Source organism: Rhinatrema bivittatum, chromosome 14 (assembly GCF_901001135.1).
Source record: "Rhinatrema bivittatum chromosome 14, aRhiBiv1.1, whole genome shotgun sequence".
Taxonomy (NCBI): Eukaryota; Metazoa; Chordata; class Amphibia; order Gymnophiona; family Rhinatrematidae; genus Rhinatrema; species Rhinatrema bivittatum.
In genome coordinates this window covers 24,484,305-24,504,751 of record NC_042628.1, presented here as the reverse complement: position 1 = coordinate 24,504,751, position 20,447 = coordinate 24,484,305, and the positions used below count along the sequence as shown (strand labels likewise).

Genomic DNA, 20,447 nt, shown 5'->3' with positions numbered 1-20,447 from the left:
CAAAACACAATTTCCATGTTAGTTTCAAAGTTTGGTTTAGTTTCATTGCCTGTAAGTCTGAAAAGTGGATTGGAGCAGCCAGAAAGATGAGGAAAGCTCTGTTGCACAGGGGAATCAAACACCCAGTGCAACCTATACTGAGGCTGCATCCAAGGGTAGGGTTGGGTGTTTTTGTTTTTGGGTTTTGGTTTGTTTTTTTTAATATTAACCAATTTCTGTACAAGTCAAAATCCTAGAACAGCCTGCGATGGTCTTAAAGCCTGGCTGCAGATAAAACCTGAAAGGAAGCTGAATCCCCACACCAGAAATTGTAAATCTAATTCAGAGCAGGAAATCTAGCTTGGTAGCGTTAACCAGGGAGCCTCAAAATAAACAAAGAGAATGTTCTTAAGAGACTCCTGTATTCAAATTAAAAAAAAACCAAAACAGTGTGTAAGGAAGGGGTATGAGACTGTGATGATCCCATCCAACTCTAACCATGCAGCCCTCTAAAATAATCTAATTTGTTTTCTATTTTTCTTCACAAAAATTTGATCTGGGTGGGGGGGGGGGGAGGGGGGGGGAAGAGAGAGTAATGCTCACACATAAATCTGCAGTGTTTAATTGGTAGGAAAACATTGTATTCTACAGTTTCTTCTGATTGCAGGGAGTTTGCTCCACTCTGGAGGACGCCATGTGCAGGCAGAAGATCTATTGCCAGGGCTTACCATGTATTCATCGAGCTTTACCAGGGGCACTAGAGGGCAGCACTACACTGTGCCATGTGGAGGAATCCGGGTTCAATACCCAGCTCTGGTCATGCTGCAGGGGTAACGCTCACAGCCCCTGGGAGGGAAGGAGTCACGGTGTAATAGTGACACCTAGTGGCTGGATTTAGGGCTCATAGGGCTTGCAGGGTTAAGAGCCCTGGTTCATGACCCAGCGCTGCCAGACTGGCACAGCATTGACTGAACTAAAGTAAACTGAAAGGGCATATAAAATGCTGGCAGTGGGAGGGGAGAGCACTACGTTGGCCGAGACTTAGTAGTGGCTGCCAGATGTGTCATACCTTTTTCAACTAGAGCCATGATATCAGGTGCATTATCAACCAACACTGGCGTTTACTCCATTTCTGCAACATTTTTCAAGAGAGACCTTATGCGGCGTACTCAAGAGAGTGAACTATTACAGCTGTGGTAAACTCTTCCACTTTATCTATGGTCCCCTTAAGTCAGCTGCACCTGAACATGGTCATTTGGTGTGTGGTACATGTTCAGTATGCACACAGCTGTCGAATGTGGACACTATTTCAGGTACAAGGCACAAAACAAGAGACGAGACTCCCATCATCACACCACTTGTAGATAATTTATTCCTGCTCTCACATTTATGTGGGCAATGCCAACAGGTCCCTGCAAGTGAAGATATTGGAACGCTAAAACTATTTCAAGAACAAAGAGAGAGTTGAAGACCTCACGGTCACTCTCTATGTTGGGTCTAGCAAATGAATTCACTGACTTGTACTTTCTGGCTATTGACTCTGCAGATCTGAGTTGGAGGGGTGGGAATACAGTGAAGAGAATATTACAGCTGCAGCAAAAAATGGCTTGACTGCAGAACTGGATTTATCTAGGGATTTCTCCTGAGCTCATTTGACATTTGAATGACCTTGCTTTAGAGGGCAGGGGTCTGCAATACCTAACAGTTATGTTTATTGGTGTCCTAATATCAGCTGAGGTGGCTCCCATGAAATCACCAATAGAAAACAAGAGCTAAGGTGACCACAGTTTTTAAACAAAACCAAGTGCTGTGTTTGCTTTCAGTGTTTTAAAACTCAGAATATAGTCAGCCATGACAAGCCAACTCTGTGAAATAATTACTGAATGGACTGCACATTTTTTTCTCCTGAAGCAGGCATTCGCTGAAAGAATGGCCATTGTCAGGACTGCCACAGAACCTGGTAGATTCCTCACTGGGGCCTCGGAGAGACCACCTGGTGGTCCAACAAACTGAAGCTGACAGCACTGCGGGACACAGCAAACATCATTAAGACCTAAGAGACTGCAGTCGTCTGTCAAACGAGCTTAAGCCACTGCGGGATTTTCCATAGCAGCAGCAGGAGTGGCAACATTCCTGACAGTGTGGCGCTCGAGTTTGGTTCTGCTATATTATGTATGGCACTGGATAAGACTGTAGGCGCCTTCAGGCCAACAAGAAAAAGTCACTCATGCTAATTGCTGAGCTGAACAGACTCCGTGATGCAGAAAAAAATGACGGGCACCAGAGCAATCAACAATGTGTTTGTGAAACTACAGCCTTTGCAAGCACATGCATGCTCACAAGAGCCACTCTCCTGTTATTCTCCTGCTCCACCAAAACAGTTACAGATTTCTCTTCCAGAAGCCACAAGAGTTTCAGGCTGGGAAATTACGACGACTCTTTCCAGAATGCATACAATGTGACCCACGATTGGCAGGGATGACATCACCCACAACTTGTCAGCAACATTGGGACTGTCATCATCACCATGGATCATGTTTTCCATGCCCACTTATCTGATCTCCCTGCCCATCTGATCTAAAAGAAGCAGTTTAGTATTTTAATCCTATTGTATTACTCTTGCCAAGATGGAGAGTGAGGTTCTGCTAAACTATTTCCAAATTCTCTCGAGACTCTAAGCACAGACAAACATCTAAATTCAGATGTATATATACACATGTACACATACGCACACATGCACGCGCGCGCTAACTGCAGCTATTACAATTATTTGGATGCCTTTTTGGTATCCAAGAATTCTTTGGTTTTACTTGGAGGTCTCATTGCTTATTTTGGAAATGTTGGCACGGTTATCACTAAATTAACCCGATTTACTGGTGAGAGCAGCTGTAGCAGAAGTGGAGGAAGTGCAGATTTTTTTTTGGCAGTGGCAGGAACAGTGACACTGCAGCATTTTGTAAGAGAATTATATTTTTTTTTATCTGAACAGGACACTTTCAAGCACATTCTTTTTGCTTTTTGGAAGACTCTGGGTTAAACTACACAGCGCCTGATCACCTATTCTGTGTTTGACTTACGGCATGGATGATCTGAAAGCTGGCACATTAAAACGGGCTTCTGCGGATCCACAGCTCATTTTCCCAGCGCTATATACCCTCAGGAGAAAGCACTAGCTTTTCAAAAAATAATTTTCCTTTCATAGTTTTGCAGTAGCATTGCATAAGAAGTCATTGTTAGAATTCACCACATGGGCCCAATGGAGTGACTGCACTTCCAGAACACCTCCTCAGTCTGATACACCATCAAGCAAACAGGGAGAAGGGACCCGAGAAAACTTTCCAAATACAAAGTTAAAAAAAAAAAAAAAATTTTAATTTTTTTTTTTTTTTTTTTTTTTTAGAATTTTTCACCAAGATGCTTATACATTTCAATCTAGCTGGCTTTCAATAGACCAAGTTAAGATGCTGCTTGACAAGACCAACCTAATATAGTTCACAGCTTTAGCAGAGTTCATCCCTTCCATTTTTTTCACCCCTTCGTGCCTCTCATCTACAGATTTAAAAGCAAAAATACCTTCTTAAGCCAAGAATACATTGGCAAAGCATCCACTGACCTTTCCAATGGGACAGCGTAGTCTCCGTTTTAAGAAGTGTGAGTGAGGAGCGTGTCTGTGTCCTGGCACCGTTCCCCTTCTTGGAGAAGGGTGTGAGGAGGTGGGATTCAGTGCACGCGGTCCGAACTGGTATTCCATGCTGAAAGCTCTGTATGCATTCCAACTTGGACTCCAGGAGCTGCTGCTGGGCCTAAGAAAAACAGAAATAAGCTCTGTGCAATCTTTGTTTGCTGTTATTAAAAGCACAAACACTCTTTAGCGCACCAGTGCACCTTTCAAACTGGGTTTCAGTTCTGAGCCTTCAACCAAATGATTTGCAAAAAAAAAAAAAAAAAAAGTTTCCCATTTCTAAAGCTCCATGTTTAACCAATTTAAATATTTATCTTGGCTATATTTGTGGCCTTTCACTTCTTAATGCTACTTTTATTTGTATTTTTCCAACTGTTAAAGATTATATAACTAGCATCAGTTCCATCAGAAAGATCATAAAAGGCTCCTTCAGTTTCCCAGCTGTTGAATTATACGTGTCTCGTGAACAGTTTTGATTCAAGGAGAGAAGGATAACAAAGTAAATTTGAACCGTTCCACACTGGACTCCGACAGAGAAGCAAACCAGTCTTGCATGCAGCATTTGGATGGAACGAGTCCGTAGCTAAGAGTCCCCTGGACTGCGGAATATTCAGCTGCAGGCATCGCGGAACGCTCGTCCAGCACAGTCACTGGGCGGAATGAAACAATATTCCTGCAACATGATAAATGCACATCGTGTCCCAATGAGCATTTAGCTTTGCGGGTCCTCTCTTGTTTGCACTGAAAGGATACAACAGGAAGAGGCTAACTGCACTTCACGGCGATTTTATCAGAAAGGAATTTCGGGGGGGGGGGGGGGGGGGTTGGGAGCATGTGAAAAACTCCATACATCCCGCAGTCTGTAGAGCTGCGGCACTCACAACTCCCCTCTTTTACTGGAAATGATCATAAGCGACTCTCTTGGTATCCCACGGTTATTTATGGACTTGGCCGACCGTCTCTGCTAAAGAGGCATTATTACTTTGAAACACAGCACACATCACACCCAGGTGGAAAAGTGTGACACAATTATGCCGATTCAATAGATGGCACCTGGAGCCTGGCAGAGTCCAGTACTAATAGCGCCACAAGCATGAATGTAACAACATGGTATCTGATAGCAAATAAGGACCAGAGAGCCCCCTTTTCTACTGAGATGCCACTTGTTCTCCAGTCACCTCCCACTCTCGCTCTTACCCATTGAATCTTTCAGAGCTCAGTCTGGAAATCCCTTTCAATTTACTCTTTTAATCCTCTAGAAGAAGTGAATCATGGTGAAAACGTTTGCCTCTGTCCTGGATGGAATGCATAGGCGCTGTGATTTTGTTTGAAATCAGTGACCCTCTGTTTTGATATTTTGAAGGTAAACGTGCATCTTGAGCACTAGATGCCTGGTATGGACTGGTTCTTAAAGAAGCAAGGCGATATTGCATTGTCCCCACCAGTAGGGCCTCGAAGCGTGCGTTTCCCCTCTAGGGATAGGAACCCGCCCCTCACCACCTGAAAGCAGAAGGCTCCAGTTATTTCCTCTGAACCTTCCCTTCTTCAAACGTCGTGTTATGACCCTTTGGCATGATATGAATTTTGGAATGAAAAGACCCAGGAGGTTAATGATTTAACTGGTTATTTTTGATATAGCAATAAGGGTATTGATTCTGAAAAGGAAATATATAATTCCACTATAAAGACCTGGCAATGCATTTTGGCAACAGCCCTATGGGTTCCTAGATAATCTGGACCACAGTTTGCTAATGTAAGAATCATTTTTAGGAATTAATCAGTAGACTAGAATATATTGCATGCATTTTTGTCTTTTTATTCCAGAAGATCAATCTTTTGTCTATATACAAAATAATGAAAACATTCAAAAATTAATTTAGACTGCTATAAAATTGATTTCCATATAAAGGCTGGACCTGCTCATTTTGTTTTGAAAGCTAGTCAAGAAATTTATTGAGGGTTTGATTTGCTAAGCTTTTTCCCCATAGACACAGAATGAGAGAAAAGCCTTAATAAATTAGGCTCTGATTTCAATTTTAAAAAAATATATCACCGTATACAGTTTTGGAGCTATTTTTGGTTTATTGACCTTTATGTCTGCACATGAATTATTAGAAATTGAGTACATCTAGCAGTGCAATTGAAATGTTGTTTGAATTCCATACAAAACCATTATTCATTTTGGTCATTAGCAAGACATTTAGTTATGAATTACAATGAACCACAGAATGTATAAATAAAGATGCTCCATTCTCAAACATTTTGAAAATGCTCTGAATGTTTAAGTGAGCTAATGCTGTCTGCTGTTTAGATCCACAAGGCACTTTCACAAAGATGTTCTAATGAAAGTCAGAGGAAAAGATATTGGCAGGAAAGAACCATTTGCTTCTCCTAGTGTGCCCACTCGTGCCTGATCACTGGCCTTCGTCCTCCCCATGCCATGAAGGTCCCTTTCTGTCTCAAGCATGCTTGAATTCCGCCACTAATTTTTTTTTTTTTTATTAAGATTTGTCTGGATCTCTGTAAAGCTTAATTGCTCGATGTTCATTGAAAAGCTATAAAAAGTATTTAAAAAGTGTTTGTCATCTTATCTCTGGAATATTTCATTTCAACCCTAAACAGGCATGGTTTTTTCTTCTAATCCTTCTCCAGCCTCTCACAGAGACACTGAAGAGGACTGGAGCCAGCGCTGATCCTTGTAGCACACTGCTGGTCACTTCAGAGAGTGGACCCCCATTAACTACCAGTTTCTGAAAGTTGTTGCTTAACCAGCTTCTTACCCAGTTTATAAAAAGTTTTCTTCCGGGTCACAAACTGGCCAACTTGTTCACCTACGTGAAAAAACCATGAATGAAGAGCATTCATAAAAGAAAGTGCCATGCCGAGTCAAACCAATGATCTGCTGAAGCCTGCATCCTCTCTCTGACATGGCCAGAAAGGACCTGAACGTTCACCTGCCTGTGGCTCATTCCCAGAGGTAGGAGGTAGTGATCTCTGTGCTTGCCTACCAAATTCATGCTAATGGACCGGTCCTCGGTCCCTGGCAATAAATCTGCTACAAATCTCCAAATACTCACGGTTTCATCTGGAAGCAGAACCGACCGCAAGAACGTATAGCTTGCAGGTCTGTGAGAGCACATGTTTAAATCTTTTGTCTTCTTAAGAACAGAGCTTTTGAGATGATACTTAGTAGGGCATGATCCCAAAATATCCACCTGGTACCAAAACATACAATTATATTAGAACAACGTTTTTCTTTAGAACACAGACTTTCAGATCTGTTACAAATTAATATTTCCTACAGATTGTGACAGGTCTTGCAGCATTGTTTAGTGAAGTCCTGCCAGATCTGTCTTTTCATCCACTTTTTGTGCAAATTCATCTTTTGATACGAGATGGAAATAAAGCACATATCAGCTGATGTCAGATGTGCATCTGTTCCTACTAAAACCTCTACAAGATCCATAAGATTCAGCAATTGATTTATGACCAGTGACCGTCTATGCTTCATCAGAAGACAGAATTGATCATTTCTCCTCAGTTGAGGTGCTGCCTGTGTGTTGTTCCTGCCTGGAAACCAAGGGCTACTTCGGTCTAACACGCCAAATGTGCAGCAAAAATATTATAAAGCTTTTTTAAATCTGAGCAGGAAGAGCAAGCAGGCGATCTGGGCCAAGAAAGCAAAATTGCTGGAATACAGGTTTCCAAGAATATGATATAACCATAAAAACGTAGAAGTCGAGACCGGATACTAGCTGAGCTTCAAGCAACAGTTACAAACAAACAGGATTTTTACTCCACTGGTCAAGGTAAAACCAGGGAACTTGTCAAGATATGCTTTTCACCAAAGACTGGGCACCGTGGACATCGGAAATAAATTTTCTTTTAACCTTCAGTACCATCAGTTTGATATCTGGCTCGGTGCTTTCATCTTCCTAGGAAACAGATTCTAGTTTGTCAGCATACTTCCTGTTCAGCCATTTCATAAGAGAATCCCCCATGAGTCCCCTAGGGTTGAGGGACCGGATAAGAACAAAATTATATTCTTTTTTTTATCTATTTTTTTTTTTTTAATAGGATTACTCTGGACTTCTCAGCACAATGAAACTGGTATGAGAATCGACATGGAACCAATAAACCATCGAGCACAGGAGGACTGGATTTTTATTCCGATTCTACCGGCCTCGGCAAAGGCAGCTCTCTCACCTCTTCAACAGCTGCGTCCGTCGTGGCTTTGTGCGAGCTCTGAAGCACACTCAGAATGCCCCGCTTAATGTTCAATGCCCAGGTCTCTTCACGCGTGCTGGGACAGATCTTAGCAATCTTCCCATCTTGAAAGGAAAATGGAAGCAGATACCGCTCCAGCGCCTCCCTGTGTGTTTAGTGTGTGCAGAAAAAGGAAGAGACTGTTAATAGGTAGAAATGTTCACTTTTTTTTTTTTTAATTACAATTTTGCCATGTCAAGGGGCTTTCACAATTTTGACCAATAATTTTTCGTTTTATGAACGTGGGTCTTTAAGACTTCTTGTAACTAGGAATATCACCACCACTTCTCCCAGGATGGCTATAAACATTTTATGTAGCAATGTTAGCAAGAGAATTTATGGAACATAAAATCTATTCCCTCGTTTCTGGCCCCACAAAAAAAAAAAAAAAAAAAAAAATCAGACCTGTCTTATCATTAAAGCTGCGTCACGTGACATTGTTTCAAAGTTTAGAGTATTAAAACACGGGCACAGAAGGAAAAAGATGCTAACTCATGTCACATCCTTGGACTGGCAGGGGCTGTGAGTGCTGCCAAGATAAGGATTATAGTCCCTGAGATGAAAGGAGCTAGCCAACTGCAATATCTACCGGCCATCAGATCAGGGACTAAATGCGTCAGCTTCAAAAGTAGCCATTGTCTGTGGCCTTTATAGAGAGCTGGCATTGCACTGGCAGAACTATGAAGGGGAAACCCTGGTATTAAAAAAAATATGTTACTGGCAGTGCAGCCTAATAATCTGAGCAGAGAAAAGTGTATCCTGGCGACTATATTAATTAATCCTACCTCTGCCATTTAATCACTGGGTGATTCTCAGATGGTCCATTCTCCGTATCTAACCTCTCCCTCAAAATACTTTATTTATCCAGTGTCACTATAGTCCAGAATGCGTGTGCCCTGATTACATCCTGCATATGGCATCACCTTTGTAGATTTCACACACTGTAACATTATATGGATGTATTAAAGGTGCCATATAAATAATTTCTCTCTTCTCCCCAGTGTATCGGTACAATAGCCTTTATGGCCTTCCATATTTATGCTTTCAACAAAACAGATCAAAAACATTTTTTATTTCCACGGAAATTATGCATCTGATTTTGGAAGGGGAATATGCATCTGGCCTGGAATTGTCAAGCATGCATTCATTTTTCAAAAGAATGAAAAAAAAAAAATTGAATTGCCTGGTTTGCCTATTCTGACCGTTTACATTTAGCTCTCAAAATTGCAGATTCACTTGAGATCCCAGCATTGTTTAAGAGACATGACAGCATCGTTGCATCATCTGATGTCATGTTAGCAGATTATTCATTTCTCAGTTTTCTTATTCTGATACTTTATTCATTTTTGGAGACTGAGAAGACACACTGGCTGTATTTTAAGAGAAAATGTCTTCTTATATTTGTAGAATTATTCCACTATTTAATCGAATAGTGCCCTGACCCTTGGCAGCATTGGCCATGAAAATCTATCGCAAAAGTGTCAATTATATAAATAAAATAAGTTTTGATGGGGAATGCAAACTTGAAAATTTAGAATTTATAGCGAAAATAATAGTAGAAATTTTCTGGAAACATATGTTCGAGTTAGCCTAATAATTCTCACCCACGGTTTAATATTTCACTTGCATTTCTATATTCCTGATGGAGCTAAAAAGGCGACGCTCATGTCCCCTCTAAAAAAAATAACAACCCTTGAATCCCTGAAGGCAATTATAATGGTGACAGTACATACAAGGAAACCTCATAGGAAGCTGGAGATGAGCAAAGAGTAGGAAGCATTGCCTTCCAAAACGACAATGTTGCGGTAAACAAATTTAGCAGGCTACTGTGGAGAACAAATAAATTTTACTTCAAGCTTTCCATCTCTTTCACCGATTTCCCTCTGGATGCCAACGTGGACTTTAACTGGACATCTTGCAGCTGGAAAGCAAAAGAAAGTAAAATTCACTAAGTTAAACGCAACAGAACGTCAGGACTCTTGTGGGCGAATGCACGTGGGGGGATCACATGCCTAAATACCATTTCTCAAAAGAGAGGCGAGTGCCACCAGCGGTGCTAAGGAAAAAAAGATTTGAAGGGGCATCCGTCATTACAGGGGATCTTAAAGGTCCTGTCCCTGCTGGGAACAGCCCCGATTACTGTGCGCCCTCTGTCCTGTTCTGCTGCTGAGCGTGCATCCACGGTAACTCCCCTGTTGAAGGTGTTGGAGGACTGAACTGTAAAAACGCATGGACACCAAAGTCCTGGTATTGTAAGGAAGATCACAAGGTGCATCTTGCCCCCCCCCCCCCCCCCAATAAGCTCGGCCTTATAAATATATACATAAGCATATAGATATTATTTACCCAATCAGTGAGACTTTATGACATTAGGTCAGGACCCTAGACAGGACCACACCAACCCTCTTATACCTTAACACATACACAAATCTCCAGATAAAAATGTTACGCGGCCAAACAAACCTATTTTTACCTTTTCCTTTTTATATTTATATATATATATATATTTATTTATTTATTTATTTTTTTAAATTTTATTTTGCCTCTCTCTTCCCTCCACCCTTTCCTCCCATCCAGCTTCTTCCCTTACTCACCAGGATCTCCTCTTCTGTACATGCAGGGGGGGCAGCCTGCACCGTGGCAGCTCATCCTGAGCCCGGCATGGTCGCTGCAGCAGCAACAGATCCACCTGGGCCGAGCCAGTGGTAGGCACTAATTTTTAGGAATCTGGGCAAACTGGCACAGAGGATTTTTTTTCCATTTCTGTATACAACAATGCCAAAGGATGAGGGTCTGTGCTCAAAGGGCCCAGAGACACTCAGCAGCTGTACCTCGCTTCCAAGGCTGCCTTCCTTGTAGCAAACATCAGGGACCTCTGTAGCCAGAGAGCGTGAAATCTCACTCACTGAGGCCTAATTGAGAACACGGATTACCCTAACAGCTGCCAAACCATTCGCCCCCAGAGGTGACTGCATATCTGTTTCTCAAATATTAAAAACTCTACAACCAGCTAGAGTTTTGTTTGGGTGAAAAACCCCTGCTCAAATCTAAATTATTCTAGAGAATGAAAAGTAGGACAACAAAATTAATTCTGCTTATCTACAATACATGCAAAGTACAATGCATCTTGCTTAAATGCAGGCTTTGTCCACCAATTAAGGCAGATTGGTATCTGAAAAAACAAAACAAAAAACTCTTGTTTTACAAGCCATCAGCATGATCAGACTTTTTTTTTTTTGGCTTGGCAGATTCCTCCTGCTGCTTTGAGTTTCCAGACCAATCAGAACCGGCCTCTGTTGGGCCACCGCACCAAGAGTCTCCATTTGCAAACACCAGGCTGGGGAGGGTTCCCCCCTCCCAGATTACTTGGTCCAGTCACGGTGGCAACAATCCTTGGCCGAGGGTCCACAGACCCAGCTCCCCGCGCCCCAGAACACAGTAATGTGGATCCTGAATTTGGCCACTAGGTGTTGCCAGTGAGCAATACCAGAGTCCCCTCTTTTCTTTAGGGGCTCTGAATGCTGCCCTCTGCGGCATCCCCAGCCCCCGCCTGCCTGGGAAGCAGACTCCTGGCCTGGGAATCAAATCCAGGTCCATGTGGTGCTGCCACTGAACCACCAGATGCAGATATTATTGGCCCTTGAGTGATTCGATCAGGCCCGTTTTCAGGGGAAGGGGGGGGATATGAATTGGCATCCCTTTGCTTAAAGAGGTGAACAGTAGTTTTGGGCGAGATGAGTATTTTTACAACAAATTTCATCCCCTGGACTTTGAGAGTCTGCCGTGGGTAATGAAAACACTTGTGCAGCTCAGAAACCATGTGCAGCTGCTCTCAGGAAGATAACTCCATCCATCTTCCACGTCGCCAAAGTGAACAGGGCAAACAGAAGGCGAGACAGAGCCTTCCTGACTGCACTTATGTTCTATAACGAAAAAGTACAGCCTAGTTTAGCTGCCCTGGCAGCAATATCAGTATGTCAGGGCAAGGAGCCAGTTTTTGAACTAGGTTATTAGCAAGGATTTACAGGGCACTCCAAATTCCTTAATCCACATACTTTTTAACCAGCGGCTGGCGTTTCTTCCCACAAAATGGGGAAAAAAAGTGAAAGTTTTATGCTATGAAGAACTTCTAATGCATAGATAAGATATAATATAAAGTGATCCTGTTATATGGTAGATTGGTTTTTTTTATCTAGAGTGGGGGGTTTTTTATTAAGAGAAGTTATGCTAAGTCATTTTTAGGGAGCAGGGAGTGGGGGCACTTTTGCAAGGCATGATGGGTGCAAAGCCACAGAAAGCCTTGTGCTCCGCATCCACAGAAACAAAGGAGAGTTTCCAAAGGGCAACCCCGGTCTCCTCATCCTTTCATTTAACAAAGCTCTGAAAAGGTTCGCCCGTCAGCAGCAATCCCAAACACCGGATCTGTCACGGCGGTCGAGAGACATTTCATTCTCAGCTCCTAGCGCTGCACCCACCCAGCATAGGCGCACAGACGGCTGAAGCCCAAAGAAATGGCCAGTTTGGCATTTCTCGTCAACCAACTTCATTTTCTTGGACTTCCTGGATGATCCCACTTAATGCATCATTGCAAATAAGCCAGGATCTTTACGGGACCGAAAAGGATGCCACATGTGTTGTTGCATGGATAAGCCCCCAACATCCGAATTGTCTCCAGCATTTGTTTTTTGTTTAAAAAAAAAAACAAAAAACCCACAAAACTTACCTTTAATACCAGATGGCATTTTCCTAGTGCTTCAATAATTACTCTGCTCTCTAGAGTAATCCCGGTTCTCCCAGATGGACTCCCTTGCAAGAAGGTGCTAGTGGTTGTGGAGTATCTATAGGCATAGCTGTGTTCTTTCTGGAAATTCAGCTGACCAGGTCCTAAACATAAAGAAATCTGTCTTATTGTTAGCAATTATTTCCTTTAAAGCAACAGCAGAAGGGCCTGATTTTTAATGTGTAAATTAAAGGCACATTTCTTCTGTGGGACCGAAAGAGAAACCGCGCGTTAGAGATACAAAATCTTAAACTTCAGTTTGATTACAAATGGAATGAATCCATGTAGGGGAAGGGAAGCAGGGGTTATCCTTCTCATACATGGGATCTATTTACTAAACGTTTTGTAAATATGTTAAAATGCTTAGTAAATACAGAATAGATAAACAGACACAGATTTTATAGATAGGGGAGGAAGAGCGTGAGAGAAAAACAGAAAGCAAAAGATTTTTCCAAAAGAGATCAAAGTAAGCACTTAAGCAGTTGACTGAGTTGCTCCTATTTTTGGCTACGTGCACCATCTCTAAACTGAAACACACACCCCCCCCCCCCCAATAAAATCTGTGCCCTTAGCAAAATGTAAATAAGCAAAAGATGGCCAGATGCTTGAACATTGGGTTTTTTCTCATTATAAACAGGGTCCTAAGCAGTAACTTCTGTCTTTAGGGCATCGTCTACACAAGACAAGTTCCTTTGGTTTAGTAATCGCGATTATTATTCAGTAATGTATGTGGACCTAACGGGGCCAGTTTTCAGACTCTCCGAACTGGAACAAAGTAACCGCATCAGTTTTCAAAGCAAAAAATACGAAGGCACTTTGACGCTTGCTGCGGATAATTTGCCCCTGCTTTTTTCAGACGGATTCTTTAAAATGGAACATAAAACACGTGTACATTTGAAAATGTGATCTAATCGTATACTTTTCCTTCCCCTGACTACACCATCTTCTATACGTGGCTAAAGGCACGCATGTCGTCGTTTCACGCCGCGTGTGCTCGTAGCCAAATTGAGTTTTCAGACAGTCAGTGCGGGCAAAGCCCATAAGTCGGTATGAAAACTGCCTTCAGTAATCCAAGTTTCTCTTACAGCTCTACAGAAGGATGAGAAGCAAGAGAAACCAGATTAAGCTAGCTGAGACTTTTCTACTGTAATGAAAACATGGGTGAGGATGGGGAGTGGAGGGGTTATATGGTTCACTTAAAGTGGGACCACTGCATTAAAAAACAAATGCTAGTTCCTGCCCTCCCCTCCAAACAAAAGGGAGAGTCAGCTCATATTATCATGGACAGACAATATCTGTTCTACCCAAGAGACAGAGCCCCAAAATCTACTTTCATGTTCACCAGAATCGGCCCATCACATTCAGCACAACCTTTAAATCAGAAATACACAGCCGTCCTACTTACCAGTGCACTCTATAGTGCAGGAACCTTCCTCCCCAAAATCCTGAAGTGTTTCTGCACAAAAAAGACAAACAATTTTATAAAAATTTTTTTTTTTTTGATCTTGCAGTTTCCTCCTGCTTCTCTGGACTTCCGTCTGAACGGTAAGCAGGGCTAGGATCTGGCACCACAAGGCATCATTTCCAATGATTCTCTATCCCCTCCCAGGATATTTTAGTCCTATCATCGCAGAGATGGTCCTTGGCTAGGTCCATGCCCCAGGCCTAAAGTCACGGGCCTCTAGTCCAGCAACCAGATATTGCCATCGTATGATGAGCGTCTCCCTCCCCTCACCTGGGGGCAGTTAATGCCACTCCTGCAACATCCCCAGCCCCGGCACGGGGAATTGAACCCAGAGCACTAGCACTGAGTCAGCAGCCCGGCCTGCACGAGTACCTGCAGCATTAAAGTGTAATGTTCCGTGCAGGCTTCTCCCATTTTGTCCTTTTGGCAGGACCATCCTCTAGATACAACTGAGAGAAAAACTTTAGTGCAGCCTTTTTTTATGCTGTGACACACCTGGCATAGAATTCACTTTCTTGTGGCTCAGTGCCACCTCCCTTCTACTCCCCCACCCCTTCACCTGGCATCACCTTCCCTATCTCACCCCCCAGCATCACCACCTCCTTTCCCTCCCAGGTTGCCCGTATTCTTTTTCCCACTGGGGAATGGCAGACCTTATCCAGCCTTAACCTGGCTTCCTCTCAATGAATGATCCTCTGCGCTCGGCCCCTTCTTTCTTGAATTCCATTTCCCCCACTGGAAGACTCTTCTCTGCCTCCACCCACCCCCCAACCATGAAGTAATGCACCCCCGGAAACTTCTACACCCTTTTCCCCCACCAAGCACTAATTGCCTCTTATACATTTTATCTCTCTCTCTCTCAGACATGTAAATACCGCTCTTATCATAGCCCTCCTCTTGTTTAGGGGAACACATATTTATGCTCTTTAGTCTTCAAGGGAGCAGTCATTGGAGAGAGGCTTTATGTAATAGCTTCCTAAGAAGAGCCAGGCGAGAAGGAAACAGAAAAAAAGAGGATCCATGGGGAAGAATTTTAAACAATATTTGCTACTGAACACAAAAAAAAATAAAATTGTAATGCCATGCTGATGACTTTACAGATCAGGCCCGAACACTGGTAACCTGACATCCATGCCTGTTTATTAGGAATTATGTGAAGTCCCATCAGGATTCTATTTAGGAAAAAAAGTTATAAATGCAAGTTATTATTTGTTTTGGGATTTAGCTCACGCCCTATCATTGGTAGCTCAAGATGAGTTGCATTCAGGTACTGGAGGTATTTTCCTGTCTTCAGAGGGCTTATAGTCTAAAGGGCCTGATTTATTTAAAGAATTTATTAGCTGCACACTCCCAAAGATCGCAGTGGGGAAACAAAGTTACATACACAATCATAAAATTATAATTGTAAACCGGAGTGAAGGCTACTCTGCTCTACCTCGGTATATAAAAAATGCTAAATAAATAAATAAATAAATAAAATACAATAAAACAAGTCATAGCACTTCCATCCCACAATAAAATGTGCAATATAAAGCCTTTCATTCATTCATTCTCCCATCTCTATATGATTATTAAAGCAATAAGTAACATTACAATCTACCTGCACATACTGATGAAAGTCCTGCCAAGACATTTTCTCATCTGCCTGTCTCATTTTAAAAAGCTGCCTTCCAGAGCCAAATTTCTCAGACTTTTTTTTTTTTTTAACCATTTTAGTATCTTTCATTGTCCTCATATAAGCTGGCATGTGATTTCCTCAGGCTTTTCTCCCATTCTGTGTCCATGGTAAAAATGCTTAGGGGTACATTTTATTAAAAAAAAAAAGCGCGAGCGCGTACTTTTGTTCGCGCACCAGACGCAAACAAAAGTACGCCGGATTGTATAAGATACGCGCTTAGCCGCGCATATCTTATAAAATCCAGGGTTGGTACACGCAAGGGGGTGCACATTTGTGCACCTTGCGCGCGCCGAGCGCTGCCCATTCCCTCCGAGGTCGCTCCGAAATCGGAGCGGCCTCAGAGGGAACTTTCCTTCCACCCCTCCGCACCTTCCCCTACCTAACCCACCCCCCCCCCCCAGCCCTATCTAAACCCCCCCTACCTTTGTTTCAAAAGTTATGCCTGCCAGAGGCAGGTGTAACTCGTGCGCGCTGGCCGGCTGGCGCACGATTCCCCGGCCCGGGAGCTGTTTCGGAGGCCTCGTCCATGCCCCCGGGCCGGAATCACGCCTGCGGCCACGTCCTCAAATGACACACCGCTGCGACACGCGCCCCCCCAGGAAAGTCCCGGGACTTACACGCGTCCTGGGGCTTGCATGCGCCGCCGAGCCTATACAAGATAGGCTCGGCCCGCGCAGGGGGGAGTTTGGGGTAGGTTTTCGGGGGTTACGCGTGTAACCCTTTGAAAATCTACCCCTTAGTGAATGAGGCCCTAAGTTTGTACCTGAGGCAATGGAGGGAAAAGTGACTTGCCCGAAGTCAGAGGGAGCCCTGGCTCTCAGTCCACCCCTTCACTGTGTTATTACAGCTTCCATACTGTAGTGCAGAAGCTCCAATAGTATCTTTGGGCCTGGAGAAAATCTGAAATCTGCGTAGCGCTGCCTAACCTTTCACTGGCCCCACAAAGCTGAAGTCATGCCTGAGCTGTCTAGAATGCAGAGGCCTCTTCCAATAAGCTGAAAAGGTGTTGAAAATCTGTCTTTAAGGGGTAGAAAGACGAGGAACTGCCCTGCTGCCAAGGATTTCACCTATGGATTGCTGTAAGCTCGTGCTTCGTACTGAATTTTCACAGCATCAGGGAGCCCCCAGACGAAGATTCGTTTCAAAATAGAAGTCTGCATTGGACAAGCTGTATTTTTTTTTTTTTTTTTTTTTAGGAATTCCTTGATAATTACCTTTTCTGGATGAAAGCTTCCATAGTTTTGCATTTGCAGTCTTTTATACCTTTTATTGGAGTAACAAAAAAGGAAATTATACCAAATATGCTTTCAAGACCAAATAGGCCTTTTCTACAGAAGATTCACGATTCCACTTTTTAAATGCTGAATTTATTTCGGCACAGATTGTTTATGCTTAGAAATACATTCCAGGCTTGTAATTCCATAGAGCAATCTGTTTTTGGTGAGAAACTGCAAAACAAAAAGTCTTGTGGGGAAGAGAAGAACTGACGGATAGTCCAGCCCAGTGGTGCCACGCAGGAGACCCAGGCTCCAGCCCCCCGAGACCCAGGTTCAGATCCTCAGATCAGCAGGAGCTGATGACGCTGCCAAGGCAGCATTCACAACCCATGGGAGGGATGGGGTCCTCCACATTTACTCACTGGCTAAGACTGCACTTATGCCTGGTCCCGGGGAAGGGGGAGGGGGGGGACAGGAGGAAAGGGAGTAAAACCGAAGCAGGAAAAAGTCCCAGGTCGCTGCAATTGAAGGCTCAGGGGGCCACTACTACCCCAGCTGAGAGATCCTGAAGCTCAAAGGAGCAGGAAGCAGCTTCCAGAAAAAAACCAAACATGTTCTGTGCAAAGAAATATTTACAATTACTTTTTAAACCCTAAGGACCACATTCACTTAAAATGCAAATTTAAGTTCAAAGATAGCACAATAAGATGCAACAACAAGGTAAGGCCTCCACACTATGATCAGTGATCCTAAGACAGCAGATGGAGTGAGGGTCTAACTTTCCTGTCTCAAAAATACTTTACATTTGCTTGCCATGCATTTTCCAGTCAATAAGAAACAGCTGCACTGGCATCTCACATCATCTACTGGGTGCTCTCATGGATTGCCTTTGTCAGATGTGCTAAACTACTTTTTAACTGCAGTCCAGCCACAGAATTTTATAGTTTAGTGACGTTTCTGTTCATCACATTCAAGTTGTAGCGGAGAAATTTATCTTCCTGAGATCTGCTGTTCCTTGGGGAAGCCACAGCTCACCCCAGCGTCTTTCCTTCGAAGTTAACAAACTATTGAGTATTTTAAATGACTCTGTCTTGTAAAAGTCAAAGAGGAGAGCATCAGTGAGCATATGTTCAATCTTCATTCAGATCACCAGTGCCAGGAATTGACCAGAAACAGACATTAAGAGATGAATCATTAAAAATCTATTCTATCCAGTGAGAAATCATTAGCAGTGTTCACTGTCGTAATTTATTTCACTTCTGTACTCCAAAAACTAAAAATGTGTTTCCTTGCAAACTATTCCCAATAAATCTTTAAAGCATCAGCTTCTCAATATTTTTAAAATTATGTCTTGGACACTAAAATTGCACAGGCAGGAGAAAAAAAAAACCAAACCCCTTTACAGATCATATTGCACTGAGCCTGAAATCTATGTGCTACTTCCATTGTAATGTTTTGTTCTTAAAGTAAATATACTGTCCATACACTCGCATACTCACGCCATTACTATGGAAATATGCAATACAAGGTGCAGATAATTAAAGATAAACAATTCTTCCTTCTGGCTGGAGAACTCAGACATCACTCAGCCTAGGGTATCCAATTGCATTGCCCAATTAACCCCACATTCTTGGTGTCAGCTTTAACACAAATGGAAAATGGGAAGTGAAATGCCTACAATTTTTTTTTAAAGCTTGAATGCACATAAATAAAACTCAGCAAACAAAACGTAAGGGATCCCTTTTTATGGGACGAACTTAAAACACATCTGCACAACTTGCTTGTTGCCTTTTATTTCTGCCTTTCCAAGCGGACTACACGACAACCCCACGGTTCCTCACGCCTGAGTAAATTGCTTTCTATAGGGAGGCAGAAACTAAATCTCTTTTTCAGAGGCTGACAATATCCCTGCTACTTCTCCAGTACCATCGAGACAACCGGATTACATCCTTGCATCTCTGTAAACAAGTTCGACTTCAAAAGGTTTTTTTTTTTTTTTTTGAAGTTGCAAAATAATTCATTTATAATGCACGTTAGATAAAAAAAAAAGAAATGGTCTCTCCAGACCTGCAAAGGATTGAACTGCTGCGAACAGTGCGAGCTCCAAAAGTCACTAACGTGCCCGGTGGAGATTTGGGGACCACCGGTGCGCGGGTCACGGTAAAGCAGTTCTGGAGCCACATCTGGAACAGCAATGCAAATCCGAGCAAGCGCTGGGCGGGTGAAGGAGCCACTGCGTTCCCCTCCTATACAGCTGACCATAAACGAGAAGAAGGGTGCCGATGGGTAACGAACAGAAACTCGAGCCATAGATGGAATACGTCGTACAAAGAACGATTGTGCGGACGCTAAGTTAGGGTAAAGATGAGCTACAACGCCCCCCACCCCCTTAGAAATCTTAAAACAAAATTTACAGCGGAGAGGACAGACTGACCGCCCTCGGCTGCAAAAACCTGAGGTTTAAGAGAGCCTGCACGCAGGAAAGGATCCGCAACTTACTGCCCACGGTTCCTGCCAGCACAGCCCAAAGGAAAACGCCGGGCTGGAGCTTCATGACCGCATCGATGACATTCCAACTGCGCGCACACTGCCTTCCCCGCGCACTTCTCGGCAGCAGGGGAGAGGAGGCGAAGACCTGCGGCCACGCCCACAAAGGCGAGCCGGGGGAGGTGCCCGGAAGGGAAGGGCAGCCGGCAGCTCAGCTGTGCGTCCTGCAACAAGGGCCAGTGGGACTTGGCGGCATTAACAAAAAAAAAAAAAAAAAGTAGGAGAGGCGAGAAGACAAGTGCCCTGATCGGAAAACGTGTGCCTGACGTGCTCAGCCCTCCATGGGGTCGGCAGGGGTTCTTTTTCACTCGGCGCACGGTTGGACTCTGGAGTTTGTTGCCAGAGGATGTGGTTGGTGCAGTTGGTGTGGTTGTGTTTAGGAAGGGATTGGAGGGGTTCTCGGAGGAGAAGTCCATTACCTGCTATTAATTGAGTTGACTTGGAAAATAGCCACTGCTGTTGCTGGCAACGGTAACATGGAATAGACTTGGTTTTTGGGGACTTGCCAGGTTCTTATGGCCTGGATTGGCCACTGTTGGAAACAGGATGCTGGGCTTGATGGAGCCTCGGTCTGACCCAGTATGGCATGTTCTTATCAGTGGGTGCCAGCAGTTTAAGAACATAGGTCATTGCCATATGGGTCAGACCGAGGGTCTATCAATCACAGCACCCTGTTTCCAACAGTGGCCAATTCAGGCTACAAGTACTGGCAAGAACCCAAACAAATAAATCCCATGTCAGTAATGGCATTAGCTATGCTCTAAGTCAACTTGATTAATAGCAGTTTATGGACTTCTCCTCCAAAAACTTATCCAAACCTTTTTTAAACTCAG

The 20,447-nt window shown here is 43.4% G+C and overlaps 1 protein-coding gene across 3 annotated transcripts in view; it reads right to left on the bottom strand.

The window, feature by feature from the left end:
• The window catches only part of LOC115075854 (apolipophorins), a 68,367-nt gene extending 48,676 nt beyond the window's left edge, over window positions 1-19,691 (bottom strand). For 2 of the 3 annotated variants that reach the window (XM_029576711.1, XM_029576713.1), the window contains exons 1-7: window positions 19,567-19,691; window positions 14,113-14,163; window positions 12,651-12,811; window positions 9,778-9,848; window positions 7,868-8,033; window positions 6,739-6,876; window positions 3,593-3,782 (exon numbers count right to left, since the gene is read on the bottom strand). In XM_029576711.1, the coding sequence (XP_029432571.1) occupies window positions 3,593-3,782; window positions 6,739-6,876; window positions 7,868-8,033; window positions 9,778-9,848; window positions 12,651-12,811; window positions 14,113-14,163; window positions 19,567-19,621 (832 nt within the window). In that variant the 5' untranslated portion in view covers window positions 19,622-19,691. Of the gene's footprint in view, window positions 1-3,592; window positions 3,783-6,738; window positions 6,877-7,867; window positions 8,034-9,660; window positions 9,849-12,650; window positions 12,812-14,112; window positions 14,164-19,566 lie in introns of those variants that run through there. The other variant, XM_029576712.1, reaches the window with a different exon arrangement.
• Between the last annotated feature and the right edge of the window lie 756 nt (window positions 19,692-20,447).